At 43.1% G+C, this 17,134-nt stretch overlaps 1 protein-coding gene and 1 non-coding gene across 2 annotated transcripts; one reads left to right on the forward strand and one right to left on the reverse strand.

Moving 5' to 3' along the window:
- Positions 1–12,172: 12,172 nt before the first annotated feature.
- LOC123067496 (uncharacterized) lies at positions 12,173–13,069 on the reverse strand. Its single transcript, XM_044490272.1, has 2 exons — positions 12,450–13,069; positions 12,173–12,260 (listed from the first exon to the last, which is right to left on the reverse strand). The coding sequence occupies exons 1-2, from the start codon at positions 13,067–13,069 to the stop codon at positions 12,173–12,175; spliced, it is 708 nt and encodes a 235-aa protein (XP_044346207.1).
- A 67-nt stretch (positions 13,070–13,136) lies between these two features.
- Positions 13,137–13,247, forward strand: LOC123073017 (small nucleolar RNA R71). The gene has a single exon (XR_006435545.1). It is a non-coding gene; the product is annotated as a small nucleolar RNA R71 (small nucleolar RNA).
- The last annotated feature ends 3,887 nt before the right edge of the window (positions 13,248–17,134 follow it).

Genomic DNA, 17,134 nt, shown 5'->3' on the forward strand with positions numbered 1-17,134 from the left:
TCTCTCTCCCTCATATACTCTTTACGTTAACAAAGAACTAGAAGAAAGGATAGGACAGAAGAGAATGTTAGAGGAAGAATTTGGGCATGCGGTTAATTTTCTCGGACTCGCAAAAATGAGCTTGAACCAAGAAAACTAGAAAGAGGCATGATTGAAAGATGTAAATTCAAACTCATTTGAATTTAATTCAAATGGGTTTGAACTAGGACTTGATAAAAGGAAGGTCCAAAAATGTTCGGATTTTTGGTGGGGCTCCGGAAAATGATGAAATAATTTATGGGCAAGGTTTGGAGGTCAACTCGGGGCAAAAAAAGGCATGGGATTTATTTTGCACGTGGGTTATGGTGATTTCGAAAACAATGGAATATTTAATATAGCTCCCTAATATTGGAGGATATGTTATAAAGAGAGTCACCATGTGAGTTCCCTCGGTTTAAATGGACCAAAAATCCATACAATTTATTTAGTTGAGTTGAGATACAAAGGTTAATGACATGATGCAATGCACATGATGCAAGGATGAATGCAATGAACAAAACAAATCGCACGACGAATCTCGGAAAACAAGGAAGGCATCTGAAGCACCGGGCTCGGGGCGTTACAGCTGGGTCCAGGCGTCCGCAAGGAAGTGCCTCTTTATTACGCGCAAAATAATTATTCCTCCACCTAACAGCAGGGACCCACCGGACGGGCCACCGTATTTCGCAAAAAAACGTTCCCCCCATTGTCAGCTCGGACCCACCAGAAGTGCCTCCTTATTACGCACAAAAAAATAAATACTCCCCCTGCTAGCTTGGACCCACCATGGTGGGAGGCTGACTTGTGGGCCTACTAAGTTGACTCGGATGGGGGCCTTTGTCAACTTTAGTCAATATGAACGATTCTAGCTCCAGTGACCATACGATGTCCATCCAACGGTCGTAGTGCTTCTTCAACCTCTGGTCTTCTTGCTCCAGCGCCCAAAGCAGCACCGGTCGTGCCGCATGTTCCTACCTCCCGTGGCCGGCTGTGCTTCCGCGGAGGCCTCACCACCCCCTACTATTCCCACCACTGGCCAGGCCCTGCGGCGACGGCAGCCTCACACCGCAGCTGAACCAGTGAACCCTCGTACTCCTCTCTACGCGGGCTTCCACTGCCGCATCTTCCCCGGCTCCGAGTCGTCCCCTTCCTAGGCCTCGCCGTCGTCCACCGCCGTGGTGCTCTTGGCGCGGCGTGCTCAACATAGTCAAGGAACGACTTCCATCGGACATGGACTATACATGGAGAGGCTGACAGCTGGGTCCACGGCCGCAACAAGGAAGTGCCTCCTTCTTACGCGGAAAATAATGATTCCTCCACCTGACAGCAGGGACCCACCGGACGAGCCACCGTATTTCGTGAAAAAAATGTTTCCCCATGACTGCTGGGACCGTATTTCACACGCAAGGAAGTGTGTTGATAATCCCCAAGTGCAGGGAATCATCATAGCAATTCCCAAAGGTGGAAGTGATAAGTATGAAGTGTCGAACCCACAAGGAGCTAAAGGTAAGATCAATATTCTCTCAAGCCCTATCTGCCACTGATACGACTCTACGTGCACCGACTGTTGCTTCCAACTAGAAACAAGAAATAAAACTGTGTTGTGGGTATAAAGAGGATAACTTTGTATGATATGGGAGAGCGAAAATATAAAAGTAGGTGTTGTTATCATAAATTTAGAATATACTACTAAATAATATAAATAGCGAGTGTGGAATAATGGTGGATCGGTGTGTGGAATTGTCCTAAGCAATTGTTAACAAGATCGATAGTCGTCATTGCACTTTCATATGAGGGAGAGGCATAAACTAACATACTTTTCCTACTTGGATCATATGATCTTATGATTAGAACCCTAGCAAGTATCCGCAAATACTAAAGATTCATTAAGGTAAAACCCAACCATAGCATTAAAGCATCAAGTCCTGTTTTATCCCATACGCAACAACCCCCTTACTCGGGTTTAAGCTTCTGTCACTCTAGCAACCCACTATAAGCGAATCATGAACGTATTCCAACACCCTACAGCGGGAATCCCTCACTCTTGCGCGACACGGAGGGCACCATAGGACAGCACCAAAATAAAACATACAACTCGTACCAATCTAGATCATCAATGAACTCAAAGACAAAAGATATCTACTCAAAAAATCATAAGATGGCAACACATCATTGGATCATAATATGTAGCATAAAGCACCATGTTCAAGTAGGGATTACAGCGGGGTGCGGGAGAATGGACCGTGTAAAAGAGATGAGGATGGTGATGATGATGGTGGTGTTGATGAAGACGATCACCGCGGCGATGATTCCCCTCCCGATGGCACTCCGGTGCCACCAAGAGAGAGGAGGAGAGGTTCTCCCCCTTGTGCTTCCTCCTCCATGGCTTTCCCCCTCTGGTCCTTGGCCTTCATGGCGATGATGGCCCCTCTGAGATCCTCCTCCATGGCCTCCGGTGATGATGGCCCCCTCCGGCAGGGTGCCAGAGAGGGCCTAGATTGATTTCTTGTGGCTACAGAGGCTTGCGGCGGCAGAACTTCCGATCTAGGTTAATTCCCGAAAGTTTCAGTATTTATAGGAATTTTTGGAGTTGGATTCACGTCAGGGAGGTCTCCGAGCTATCCACGAGATAGGGGGCCGCGCCCTAGGGGGGGAGCCCCCCACTCTCGTGGGTAGCCCGGGACTCCTCTGGCCCAACTCCGATGCTCCGTGGTCTTCTTTTGGTCCAGAAAAAATCCTCAAATATTGGCACGTCAATTGGACTCAGTTTGGTATCCCTTTTCTGTAAAATACAAAAACAAGGAGAAAACAGAAACTGACACTGGGCTCTAGGTTAATAGGTTAATCCCAAAAATCATATAAAATGACATATAAATGCATATAAAACATCATAGATGGATAATATAATAGCATGAATACGTCATAAAGTATAGATACGTTGGAGACGTATCAGCATCCCCAAGCTTAATTCCTGCTCGTCCTCGAGTAGGTAAATGATAAAAGAAATAATTTATGAAGTGTGAATGCCAGTAGGTGCACAAGTTTGATCAACGATAATTTCAATCACCTTTTCTAGCATCAAAATGTGTCATAATAGTAGCTTATCTCATAAAACTTTTCATGATCAAGTAACAATCTAGTCACAATATCAAGCATGGTTCAGAAACTTCATTGAGAACTAACAAACTATAATCTCAGTCATTGAAGCAATTGCAATTTATCATAACATCGGAAAGAGTCAAGAATAGAGCTTTTCAGCAAGTCCACATACTCAACTATCATATAGTCTTCTACAATTGCTAACACTCACGCAATACTTGTGGTTATCGAGTTTCAGCCGGACACTGAGAAAGATAGGGGCTTATTGTGTTGCCTCCCAACGTATTCACCTTTAGGTGATGTCAACAATAATAGCCCATGCTAACTTTCATCCAATTGGAAATATATATCATGATCTTTCTAACACGAGGAGCTTGCCAAAGGATAAAATGAAAAAGGGAAAGGTGAGGATCACCTTGACTCCAGCATAAAGTAAAAACATAAATTAAAAGATAGGCCCTTCGCAGAGGGAAGCAGAGGTTGTCATGCGCATTTAGGGTTGATGCACAAAATCTTAATGCAAAAGAACGTCACTTTATATTGCCCCTTGTATGTGGACCTTTATTATGCAGTCCGTCTCTTTTATTACTTCCACAACAAGATCGTGCAAAGCTTATTTTCTCTGCACTAATAAGTCATACATATTTAGAGAGCAATTTTTATTGCTTGCACCGATGACAACTTACTTGAAGGATCTTACTCAATCCATAGGTAGGTATGGTGGGCTCTCATGGCAAAACTGGTTTTACGGGTATTTGGAAGCACAAGTAGTATCTCTACTTGGTGCAAGGAATTTGTCTAGCATGAGGGAGAAAGGCAAGCTCAACATGTTTGGAAGGTTAATGACAATATACTTTAATTGAGATGTCGGAAAACATAAACCATTACATTGTCTTCCTTGTTCAACGTCAACTCTTTTAGCATGTCATACTTAATGAGTGCTCCCAATCATAAAATATGTCCAATATAATATATTTGTATGTGAACCCCTCTTTCCTTATTACTTCCTATTAATTGCAACGACGACCAAAACTACGTTTGCCAACTCTCAACAACTTTTATGCCCCATACTTTCTATGTGTGAAGTCATCACTAACCATGTTATAAGCATATGAAACATATAAAAGTTCAGATTCATGACATTAAATTCATTCCCCCATTTAGTCATAGGATATACATGAAGCACATGAGTAAATGACAAACTACTCCAAAAGATACGAGTGAAGGACACTGAGTAGGCAAATAATTAAATAGCCATGGGTGGGTTCCTTTTCTATTCAAAATTTCAGATCCAATGATTTTATTCAAACAGCAAGTAAAACAAAATAAAATGACCTTGCAAGGATAGCACAACTCATGTGAAGAAGAACAAACTTAGGTTCAACCGATACTAACCGATAGTTGTTGAAGAAAAAAGGTGGGATGCCTAATGAGGCATTCCCAAGCTTAGATGTTTGAGACTTCTTGGAATATTATCTTGGGGTGCCTTGGGCATCCCCAAGCTTGAACTTTTGGGTCTCCTTAATTCTTCTCATATCATGGTTTCTCTTTTTATCAAAAGCTTCATCCACACCAAACTCAACAAGAACTCGTGAGATAGGTTAGTATAAACCAATGCAAAACCTTATCATTTTCTACTGTAACAAATCACTAGAATTACTATTCAACATTGCATACTAAATGCCTCTGCATATTTAATACTCCTATCCTCAAATAGAATCATTAAACAAGCAAACATATGCAAACAATGCAAACATAACAGCAATCTGTCAAAACCGTACAGCCTGTAAAGAATGCAAGAGTATCAATACTTCCCTAATTCCAAAAATTATGACATAAAATTACCACTGTAGTATATCTATCAGAGCTCATTATGAAAAAAGTTTCAACATTATATCATGCTCTGAATTTTCTAGGGGATTTTTGTAACAGCGGTGAACTTTCTGTTTTCAAACAGCAACATGTATAGTAGCAAAATAAACATGGTAAAGGCTATCCTTGACTTTTTTATTGAAAATAAAGATGCAAAACACTATTCTAAATAACAGCAAGCTAATACTAACAAAATAAAATGATGCTCCATGTAAAACACATATCATGTGACGACTAAAAATATAGCTCCGAGTAAGGTGTACCGATAGTTTTGAAGACGGAAGAGAGGATGCCTTCCGGGGCATCCCCAAGCTTAGGCGCTTGAGTCTTCCTTGAATATTACCTTGGGGTGACTTTGGAATACCCAATCTTAGGTTCTTTCCACTCCTTATTCTCCTCATTCGATATCTCACCCAAAACTTGAAAACTTCAATCACACAAAACTTAATGGAACTTCGTGAGATAGGTTAGTATGATAAAGAGTAAACCATGCACTTTGGTACTGTAAAAGACAAGGTTCATAATTGTTTTCACACAATGCATACTGTACCATGTCATTTATACAATTTATATTGAGAAATATAATCCATAGAAACTAGAAAACAAGCAAACTATGCGATGAAAACAGAATCTGTCAGAAACAGAACAGTCTGTAATGATCTGAACGATAACCATACTTATGCTACTCCAAAAATTATTAAATAAATTGGTGGATGTGAGGAATTTGTATATTAATATTCCGAAAAAAAGAATCAACTCAAAATCACTCTTCTGTAAAAAATGACAGCTAATCTCGTGAGCGCAAAGTTTCTGTTTTTTACAGCAAGATCACATTAACTCTCACCCAAGTCATCCCAAAGGTCTTACTTGGCACTTTATTGAAACAAAAAGCATAAAACATGATTACTACAGTAGCTTAATCATGTCGACACACAAAAACAGTAAGGATAAATATTGGGTTGTCTCCCAACAAGTGCTTTTATTTAATGCCTTTTAGCTAGGCATGATGATTTCAATGATGCTCACATAAAAGATAAGAGTTGAAACACAAAGAGAGCATCATGAAGAATATGACTAGCACATTTAAATCTAACTCACTTCCTATGACTAGGGATTTTGTGAGCACACAATTTTATAGGAACAAAAGTCAACTAGCATAGGAAGGCAAAACAAGTATAACTTGAAAACTTTAAGCACATAGAGAGGAAACTTGATATTATTGCAACTCCTACAAGCACATATTCCTCCCTCATAATAATTTTCAGTAGCATCATGGATAGAAACTTTGTTCTCATACTCAATTGGAACCTCTTCCGAAATAGTGGAATACTAACTAAAGTTGACACTCTTCCAAATCCACTTTCATAAATTTCGTACGAAGATTCAACACCCTCCAAGATAGTGGGATCACTAATTCCTAAAGTTGACACTCTTCCAAACCCACTTTAAATTATATTATTCATACTCCAAAAGATCTAAGTGAAGTTCATGGAGCATTCTATAAGATCCTACTTAAAAGATATAAGTGAAGCACATGAAGTATTCTATAAATCAATGAAGAGCTATCTCATACTAGCATGATTCTTAAAGAAAAACAAAAACACAAAGGGCACAAACAATGTGAACAAAACAAAAACCGAGGTATACCGATATTTGTTGAAGAAGAAAATGGGATGCCAACCGGGGCATCCCCAGGCTTAGATGCTTGAGTATCCTTTGAAATTTTTACTTGGGGTGCCTTGGGCATCCCCAAGCTTGAACTTTTGTCTCTCTTTATTCTTCTCACATCAGTAACTCCTCGTTCTTCAAACACTTCATTCTCAAAGACTTAAACAAAAACTTGTAAGATCCGTTAGTGTAATAAAGCAAACTACCACTTTAAGGTACTGTAATTAACTCATTCTTTATTTATATTGGTGTTAAACCTAATGTATTCCAACTTCTATATGGTTCATACCCTATGTACTAGCCATAGGTGCATCAAAATAGGCAAACAACACACGAAAAACAGAATCTGTTAAGAACAGGACAGTCTGTAGTAATCTGGAAGTTTAGTAAACTTCTGTAACTCCAAAAATTATGAAATAAATTTGACAATTTGCAAAATTTGTACATAAGTAATGTGCAAAACGTTTCAGACCCATTTGACTTTCCAGTAAACAATGTAAATTCATGCACTACAGCCAAAGTTTCTGTTTTTGTTCTGCACATAGTAAGCAAGCAATCTTATCAAACTAAAACCAAAGCTAGGCACAGTATTTTTATAATACAAAGGATATATACATGGGGATAATTATTTATAGAGAAACTTCCATGAAAAATTCTACTTTTTTCCGTGAGCATGAACACGAGTGCTCAAGGTCGACCCTCACTTCTTCAATGCATAACTTTCCAATCACTTCTCTTTTTGAAAAATGTTTTTAGGCATGAGAGGCAAGTATATATTTTTTGGTATTTTCATTCTTTTGAAAAAAAATTGTATGTTTCACCCACAAATAAACAGAAACAAAAAGGAAAAACAAAATCTACTAAGTAAAGAAAGTAAACAAGCACACACGAGAATATCAACCCCACGCTATTGCTCCCCGGCAACGTTGCCAGAAAAGAGCTTGATAATCCCCAAGTGCAGGGAATCATCGTGGCAATTCCCAAAGGTGGAAGTGATAACTATGAAGTGTCGAACCCACAAGGAGCTGAAGGTAAGATAAATATTCTCTCAAGCCCTATCTGCCACTGATACGACTCTACGTGCACCGAACGTTGCTTCCAACTAGAAACAAGAAATAAAACTGTGTTGTGGGTATAAAGAGGATAACTTTGTATGATATGGGAGAGCGAAAATATAAAAGTAGGTGCTGTTATCATAAATTTAGAATATACTACTAAATAATATAAATAGCGAGTGTGGAATAATGGTGGATCGGTGTGTGGATTGTCCTAAGCAATTGTTAACAAGATCGATAGTCGTCATTGCACTTTCATATGAGGGAGAGGCATAAACTAACATACTTTTCCTACTTGGATCATATGCTCTTATGATTGGAACCCTAGCAAGCATCCGCAAATACTAAAGATTCATTAAGGTAAAACCCAACCATAGCATTAAAGCATCAAGTCCCCTTTTATCCCATACGCAACAACCCCCTTACTAGGGTTTAAGCTTCTGTCACTCTAGCAACCCACTATAAGCGAATCATGAACGTATTGCAACACCCTAAAGCAGGAGTCCCTCACGCTTGCGCGACACGGAGGGCACCATAGGACAGCACCAAAATAAAACATTCAACTCGTACCAATCTAGATCATCAATGAACTCAAAGACAAAAGATATCTACTCAAAACATCATAAGATGCCAACACATCATTGGATCATAATATGTAGCATAAAGCACCATGTTCAAGTAGGGATTACAGCGGGGTGCGGGAGAGTGGACCGCGTAAAAGAGATGAGGATGGTGATGATTATGGTGATGTTGATGAAGACGATCACCGCGGTGATGATTCCCCTCCCGATGGCACTCCGGTGCCAGCAAGAGAGAGGAGGAGAGGTTCTCCCCCTTGTGCTTCCTCCTCCATGGCTTTCCCCCTCTGGTCCTTGGCCTTCATGGCGATGATGGCCCCTCCGAGATCCTCCTCCATGGCCTCCGGTAATGATGGCCCCCTCCGGCAGGGTGCCAGAGAGGGCCTAGATTGATTTCTCGTGGCTACAAAGGCTTGCGGCGGCGGAACTTCCGATCTAGGTTAATTCCCGAAAGTTTCAGTATTTATAGGAATTTTTGGCGTTGGTTTCACGTCAGGGAGGTCTCCGGGCTGTCCACGAGATAGGGGGCCGCGCCCTAGGGGGGCGCCCCCCACTCTCGTGGATAGCCCGGGACTCCTCTAGCCCAACTCCGATGCTCCGTGGTCTTCTTTCGGTCCATAAAAAATCCTCAAAAATTGGCACGTCAATTGGACTCCGTTTGGTATCCCTTTTCTGTAAAATACAAAAACAAGCAGAAAACAGAAACTGGCACTGGGCTCTAGGTTAATAGGTTAGTCCCAAAAATCATATAAAATGACATATAAATGCATATAAAACATCATAGATGGATAATATAATAGCATGAATACTTCATAAATTATAGATACGTTGGAGACGTATCATGCGTCCGGGCAAAAAAACGATTCGCCCCCCTGACTGCTGGGACCCACCAGCTACATCTTCGCACGCAAGGAAGTGCATCCTGGCAAAAAAAATGATTCGCCCCCTGACTGCTGGGACCCACTAGCTACATCTTCGCATGCAAGGAAGTGCGTCCGGAAAAAAATGATTCGCCCCCCAGACTGCTGGGACCCACCAACTACATCTTCGCACGCAAGGAAGTGCCTGACAGTCGGGACCCACCTGGTCGAAGCGTACGTAGCTGATCAATTGTAATATAGCGGGGTTTTTACGCCCCAAACTACGAATGTCGTGTTCTCCACAGGGACTAGGCGACGACGACTATGCTCGGTTGAATCTAGGTAACACAATTTTAAGAGATGAATGCAGAAAATAAAACCTAAACTAACAAGGTCGTTCCCAAAGATCGTCGACAAAGAAAATGCAAAAAAAAGTACAGAAAGGTTCAAATTATCTTCAACAATCTTTTTGGTATTTTCATAATGCTTGAGAAATTAAAATACTAACACGGACATTATCGACAAAAGGGAAGTGAACACAAATGACTATTTAACATGTAAGAGATGGAAGAAATAAGATTATAAGACACAATATAGATGGTTTACACCACAAACACACATGTATTTATATAGCACATGTACTAGAGCTAACACATAGACAATGGAATAAATTTCAGTAAGGAACAAACACACAAGGGGTGAACACATTCATATGCTAACAGAATACTAATTCACAGAAGCAAATTCTAATAGATCAATAATCTCCCAAATTAACAAGGCCTCCACTAGTCAGATCCAACATAACAAGTACTATATTATACCAGTACCAAACTGAACAAATAACAAGATGCTTACACTAGTAAAATCTGAACATTACACACCATACACATCTCAATTCTGAATTTTACAAAGTCTGAACCTTACAAAGTCTCAAACATCTCAATTGCATAGGTATTTCAGAGAGAGAGAGAGAGAGAGAGAGAGAAGGAGTAGGTAGGTTCAGAGAAGAAGGGTAGCAGGGGTAGTAGAGAGAGATAGCACCAGGGGGTTGGGAGCAGCAGCAGTTTGGTGAGGAAGAACAACAACAAAGATGGGTTCAGAGATGAAGCAAGGGCATCAGGGAGAGAAGAGCAGCAACAATTCGGTTCAGAGAGAAGCGGCAGCAAGGTGTCCCGAAGAAGAAGCAGCGGAGATTGAGAGAAGAGGCAGCAGTAGTTTCAGAGAAGAAGAGGAGAAGCAGCAGCGAGGCGCTAGGGAGAGAGGAGCAGCAGGGGCGCGAGATGGTGGATGATGCAGCGGCGGCTGGTGGAGATGACGCGGTGGAGCTACTGGATGGATGGGAGGCGAAGGCGCACCACCACACCGGCCTGGCCGTTGCGGCGGTCGGAGTTGGAGAAGGAGGGGTGAGGGAGAGAGAGATGTGTGCCAGGCCTGATTTGCAATGAGGAGCGACTAGGGATTTCATTCCCCTCTCTGATCTGCCACATTTGCACATTGGCCCTCCTCTTCTCTTCATTTCTGTCCAAGAAGATCCTCCTCTTCTTTTAGTTTGCTCCCCTACATTACTTCTTTCCTTCACGCTCAAGCCTTGACGTATTTCTTTCATGCCCTTCTCTCTTCTCGTTAGCCACATAGTAGAAGTCTTGACGATTATAGTGCCTTTGCGCACTTTTCTGCAAAATAAACAATTCACTAGTCAACATTCTCTTTTATGATTATCATTCGAATATTCAACAAGTCGTAGCAAGAATGGATGGATATATCTCAATAAATGGTGAATTTGTGTGCCCAAATAGTATATAAGAAATGTGCTTATCAAGTTCCCCCACACTTAAACTTTTGCTTGTCCTCAAGCAAAGGAATATGACAAGATCTAGATAATGAACAGTGAGCTGACTGGAGAATGTCCCAGTGAAGTAGATCTCCAAACAAAGCATGCTTTGGACTTAGCTAATGAAAATTAATGGTTAAGAGTGCTACAAAGCAATAGGATGGTAGTAGACTCAATCATTTTAAACTTTTACAATGATAAAAATGGATCAACAAATTCAAATGCTGATTGTGCCAAAAGGTTCCTAAAGAGAGCATGATCCAAAAAACAAAAAGAACATAAACTTGTGATCAGATCACTTATTACCAGGAATATTGTGGTTGAAAGCACTTATTGAATTTGAAGAAAGTAATGGTAATATTTTATTGATATCACCAAAGGAACATACCATCGATCCCGAGAACATGGTATACACCCGGCTCGACCAATTATATAGTTTTTTTTATCTCCCCAAAGGAACATACCACCGATCCCGAGAAAATGGTATACACCTGGTTCGACAATTACATTTTTTATTAATAATTACTGCCCAAGCTAACCCGATTTCACATGCCACCGATCCCGAGAACATAACATGCTACTATAGGTAGTCAGACTAATTTATTCATTATTACTTATCTTAAATGAACAATGCATAAGCACAAAAATAGGAATCATCACTTCTCCATGTCTGGTTCACATGCTACCGATCCAGGGAACATAGCATGCTAATCCATAGTGGTTAGGTGATTGCTCTCAATGGGAACACATTAGGCACAAACTCAGCATCTGACACTTAATGATCTAGGTGTATCGAGGTAAAAGCAGAAAATGATTAAGTTTTCTAGTGTACTAGGGATTTGAGCACTCAAAACTAATAGCTTTCACTACTTTCAGCAAAGCAAGCCTTGTGTAGATCACTAGTTTACAAGGCATTCAACACTTAGTTCACATATTCACATCAATCACCCTATGTCGAAGGTAAAGTGGGACGATATTTAAGAAATTGCTCAAGCAACCCAAATATCAAATGATTTCAGCATGTATCAATGGATGATATATTAAGATTCGGGTCATGAAACAGCTCACCGGGTTTATATAGGAAGTAGCACTCGCTCAACACTCTCTAAACTGCAGCTCTTCTCTTTTTGCTTCTCTATCCCCATGCCTGCTCCAGCTTCACTCCTCTTCGTGTGTGCCCATTGCTTCTCCTCATGACCATGTCGTGAATCCACCAGGATCCCATGGGATGTCATCTCGAACTTGGTCAGCTCGTAATGAATGGTGCACAAGCGTAAACCTGAAAGAACACTCAACAAACAAGCCAATACAAATGATAGGGACAATGCCCTCTAAGTCATCAATAGTGTATCCTATCACATAAGCATATCTATTGAGCATATGATAAATAGATATCATCAATAAATCGCATGGTGCATAGGCAGTATCCATGATATGGCATATCTTGTCGAGAAAGCTGAGATCATACCTGAGATAGTTAGGAAGAAGCTTCAGGACTACCTCCATTGAAGATACCAAGTGAGGTGTGGTAGTAGAAATTTCCACCGGACTCGTGTCAACAAGTGAAATAGAGCTTGACTCCTTGACATCTGAATCCACCTCACCATAATCAACCATGAAGCTCTCCATCTCAGGCTCAAGTGTTGAAGAATCAATGCGGCTAACATCATCAAAGGTGAACTTCTCCATATCTGGCTCTAGCAGCACATGATCAATATCAACTAAAGGTGACTCCTCAATATCAAAAGCAACGAACTGCAGCTCTGGCTCATCCATGGAAGAATCATCACAATGCAAAATTGAATCTCCAACACTAGTATCCAGATGATCTGTAGCGTGTGTGTCAACTAGAATGGTGTCATCATCGTCAAATATAATCCATGCAAGCTCAACCTTGTCACACTGAGATAGAGGCTCGGGCTTTTGTGTAAGAATTGGTGGTTGAGGTGTAGTGATTTGTTGCAAGCAAACCAATGAATCAGATGTGGGCTTCTTATTGTACCACTGAAGTTGGTGGAACTCTATGCTCTCAATCAGCAGAAAAGCTTCATCAAGTGTCTTGTTTGCAATAGCTCCACCCGCTGCCATATCGACATAAGCTCGAGTGTCCGAAGTCAATCCTCTATAGAATATCTGCAGCTCTAACCATCTCTTGAGCCCATGATTAGGACATCTCCTGAATAAGGCTTTGTATCTCTCCCAAGCATCATACAAGCTCTCGCCTTCACGCTGAATGAAATTGAAGATCTCATCTTGAATTGCGGACTGCTTGTGTAGTGGGAAATATTTATCCAAGAAAGCTCGCGATATCTCATTCCAACTGTATGACCTTGATGGCAAGGATCGATACCAAGCACGAGCATCATCGCGGAGGGAGAATGTGAACAACCTGCACATGATTGCATCTTGAGGAACTCCATGGTACTTGACTGTATCTGAATACTCCATGACTCGGTGTAAGTGCTCGTAAGGATCTTCATTAGGCAACCCTCCAAACTGATGTTGTTGAACTAAAGCAATAAGACCAGGCTTTAGCTCAAAATTTTCCGCCTCAAAAGACGGCCAAAGTGGCCCTGTAAAATAGCATTGGCTACTTGGCATCCAAACATCACGAAGCATCGCCATATCTCCGCCAAGTGTAACTATCAATCAACCTGTAAATAGTTCAGATTTCCTACGCACACTCATAAACAGTAAATACTAGTCAGAATGTTAGTATCCTAATAAGCCGAAGCAACAACGGCGAAAAAATATAAAAGGAACGAAGAAAATGAAATACACGACGAATTAAACACGGAACTAAAATAAACCTAGTCTATAGCCTAACACGGTCACTCGACGCTAGCCCCCGGCAATGGCGCCAAAATGATGGGGCGTGAGATGGTGGATGATGCAGCGGCGGCTGGTGGAGATGACGCGGTGGAGCTAGTGGATGGATGGGAGGCGGAGGCGCACCACCACACCGGCCTGGCCATGGCGGCGGCCGGAGTTGGAGAAGGAGGGGTTAGGGAGAGAGAGATGTGTGCCAGGCCTGATTTGCAATGAGGAGCGGCTAGGGATTTCATTCCCCTCTCTGATCTGCCACATTTGCCCATTGGCCCTCCTCTTCTCTTCATTTCTGCCCAAGAAGATCCTCCTCTTCTTTTAGTTTGCTCCCCTACATTACTTCTTTCCTTCACGCTCAAGCCTTGACGTATTTCTTTCATGCCCTTCTCTCTTCTCGTTAGCCACATAGTAGAAGTCTTGACGATTATAGTGCCTTTGCGCACTTTTCTGCAAAATAAACAATTCACTAGTCAAGATTCTCTTTTATGATTATCATTCGAATATTCAACAAGTCGTAGCAAGAATGGATGGATATATCTCAATAAATGGTGAATTTGTGTGCCCAAATAGTATATAAGAAATGTGCTTATCAGTAGCGTTGTCATTCTGGTCGCGAACATGTACGTACATACTGGTGGATGTAGAGGCGCGCACGTGTCGTAGTAGAGGCGTGCACGTGTCGTAGTAGAGGCGTGCACGTGTCGTAGTAGAGGCGCGCACATAGCATGTACACGTACGTGCAGCGGCCAGTGTGCAAGAAAGAAAATACGGCCACGTATGTGTACATATGGGCGGGGTCTCGAACGCCTACTCACGCATACGTACGGCTAGGGCTCGTGTACATGGCTGGGTCGAAATGGAGAAACATCGTCGTCGTCGTGTTCATGGGGAGCCAACCGGCTGGGTCGGAACGAAATGCGTCGTTGTGTTCATCGGGAAGGCTTAGACGGAACATGCGATGGAAACGAAGCTTGGCGTACCGCAGAACGAAGGAAACGACCTTGTGTTCGACCGGCCACGTTCGAAACGGGATCCTGTTCATCGGGAGGGGTCTGGCGTACCGCAAAACGGAGGAAACGGACCTCCTATGGTCGAAACGGGGGTCCTATTGATTGGGAGGGGTGTGGCGTATGGCAAAACGGACGAAACAGACTTGTGTTGGAGCGCTATAGTCGAAACGGGGGTCCTATTCATCGGGAGGGGTGTGGCGTACCACAAAACGGGACTCCACAGGATACTGTTCATCTCCACCGTCGACCTGCTCCAGCCTCCATGGGCTACCGTCGACCTCCTCCAGCCTCCATGGGCTCCTGTTCATCCAACCTCCACAGCGCGCTACTCCACCGGCTACTGTTCAACCACCCCTCCACGGGCACCCCTCCATCGTCTACTGTTCATCCAGCCCTCCACGGGGTCGTCCTGTTCATCCAGAGGCAACGCCATGGGGTCCTGCATCCACCCCCACCGCTCACTGTTCATCCAACCCCCCCCCCCCCCGCAACACTCACTGTTCATCCAATTGATCAGCTTTAGTTAGCAGCAGTAGCGAAGGAATCACTTGATCGGGTTCAGTTAACAGCCATCGATCGATCGCTCGGGTTCAGTAACGCGTAGCCTATAGTGCAATCGCTCGCGTTAAGTTAGAGCCCAACGCCTCGCTCGGGTTCAGTTAGAGCCAATGCCTCGTAGACATGCGCATACGTGTACGAGAGAAACGTGCATCGCTCGGCCCCCTACCGCCCACCGTAACCGGGAACTCCCCGAAATTTTCCTCGCCCTCGCTTCTACCACGGTTTTTTCCGTCATGGACGGCCCAAAGAATGTCATGCAGCTGCGTCTCTGGCCCGCCCAGGACGAAAAGCCCATTTTCTTTCATGATTTTTTGTCATAGAAGTAGGAGCCCACCACATCTATGATGATACTGGGTTTTGTCACAATTATCGTCATAGAAGTGTCATATGTATGACAGAAAAAAAATTGTTCGGCCCAAAATGTCATGGATGTGTCTTTTTTTTGTAGTGGCTGCTGACATCGGTGCTTTAGTGGTTTATTGACGGGCTTGACCTCATCGTGGTTCCGATTATCCTCATCATCCTTTTTATCAGGAGTGTCCAGCATGTACACATCATAGGTTGAATTGGCCGTCCAACGCCCTGTGGAGGTGGGACCTGGCTAGGTTCGGTGTCGGCATCATCGTCCATACAGTCAATGTCTTCAGATGCGTAATCCAGCATGTGAGTTAAATCCTCGACAATGGCTATTAAGTGTGTGGTGGGTGGGGCATAAAATTACCCGCTCTTATCCCCCAGCCCGAGCTGGGTATAGTTCGGAGGCAAATCCTGCGTGATGGCGAGAGAATGCATTAATCCCAATGCTTCATATAGGAGTGAAAACTGGACAGGAAACTGTGGGTCCGCTGGGCTGAGTTCAGCATAAGACACCTGATCGAACCCGATGAGCGCTGACCTCGACAGTTTGGAGTTACCGTCTAGAGGCAAGTCTAAGGTTGCATCTGGGTCTTCGGTCGGGAGCACCATGAGGGAGAGAGTCCGGCGGGGCTAACGCTCCGATCTTCGGATGATACGACCCACCTCGGATCTAAGGCCGGGGCAGGTGTGAGTGTTGACCCTTGAACGGGATCTGATGTGGGATCCGAAGAGCCTTCTTCATGGGGGCACAAAGCAGCAGCCAAGGCTGTGAAACCCTCGAAGATTAGATCTCCTTGGATGTGAGTGACATAGTTCAGGTTTCCAAACCTGATCTGGTGGCCGGAGGCGTAACAATCGACCTGCTGGAGGTGGCCGATCGGGTTGGCACACAACACGAAGCCACCGAACACAAAGACCAGTCCGGGGAGAAAGGTTTCCCTGGACGCAGCATTATTGTTAATGAAGAGGCGAGCCATCAATCCTTCTGTCAACGATACAGCGGAGCTCTCAGTGAAAGCACCAATGTCAGTGTCAAAACCGATAGATCTCGGGTAGAGCAGCCCAAGCTGTGCGTCTACGGATTGATGGTAACAATGGACAAAGGACACAGTGTTTACCCAGGTTCGGGCTCTCTTAGTGGAGGTAAAACCCTACTCCTGCTTGATTATATTCGATGAGTATAGGGGTTACAAGAGTTGATCTACCTCAAGATCGTAATGGCTAAACCCTAGCTTGGCTAGCCTATCAATGTTGTTATGATCCTGCCTTCGATCTAACCCTCCGGTTTATATAGATACCGGAGAGGCTTAGGGTTGTACAAAGTCGGTATAATAGAAAGGAAATAGCATATTCGGACACCTAAAATTGCTATCCATGTATACAAGAGTCCCTACCGGAC

Source organism: Triticum aestivum, chromosome 3B (genome assembly GCF_018294505.1).
Source record: "Triticum aestivum cultivar Chinese Spring chromosome 3B, IWGSC CS RefSeq v2.1, whole genome shotgun sequence".
Lineage (NCBI taxonomy): Eukaryota > Viridiplantae > Streptophyta > Magnoliopsida > Poales > Poaceae > Triticum > Triticum aestivum.

Excerpts from the sequence above, each read along its gene's own strand:
- LOC123067496 (XM_044490272.1), bottom strand. The coding sequence starts at position 13,069 with ATGGCAGCGGGTGGAGCTATTGCAAACAAGACACTTGATGAAGCTTTT. Across the intron at positions 12,261-12,449 it reads CTTCTTCCTAACTATCTCAG|GTTTACGCTTGTGCACCATT; the intron begins GTATGATCTCAG and ends GTGTTCTTTCAG.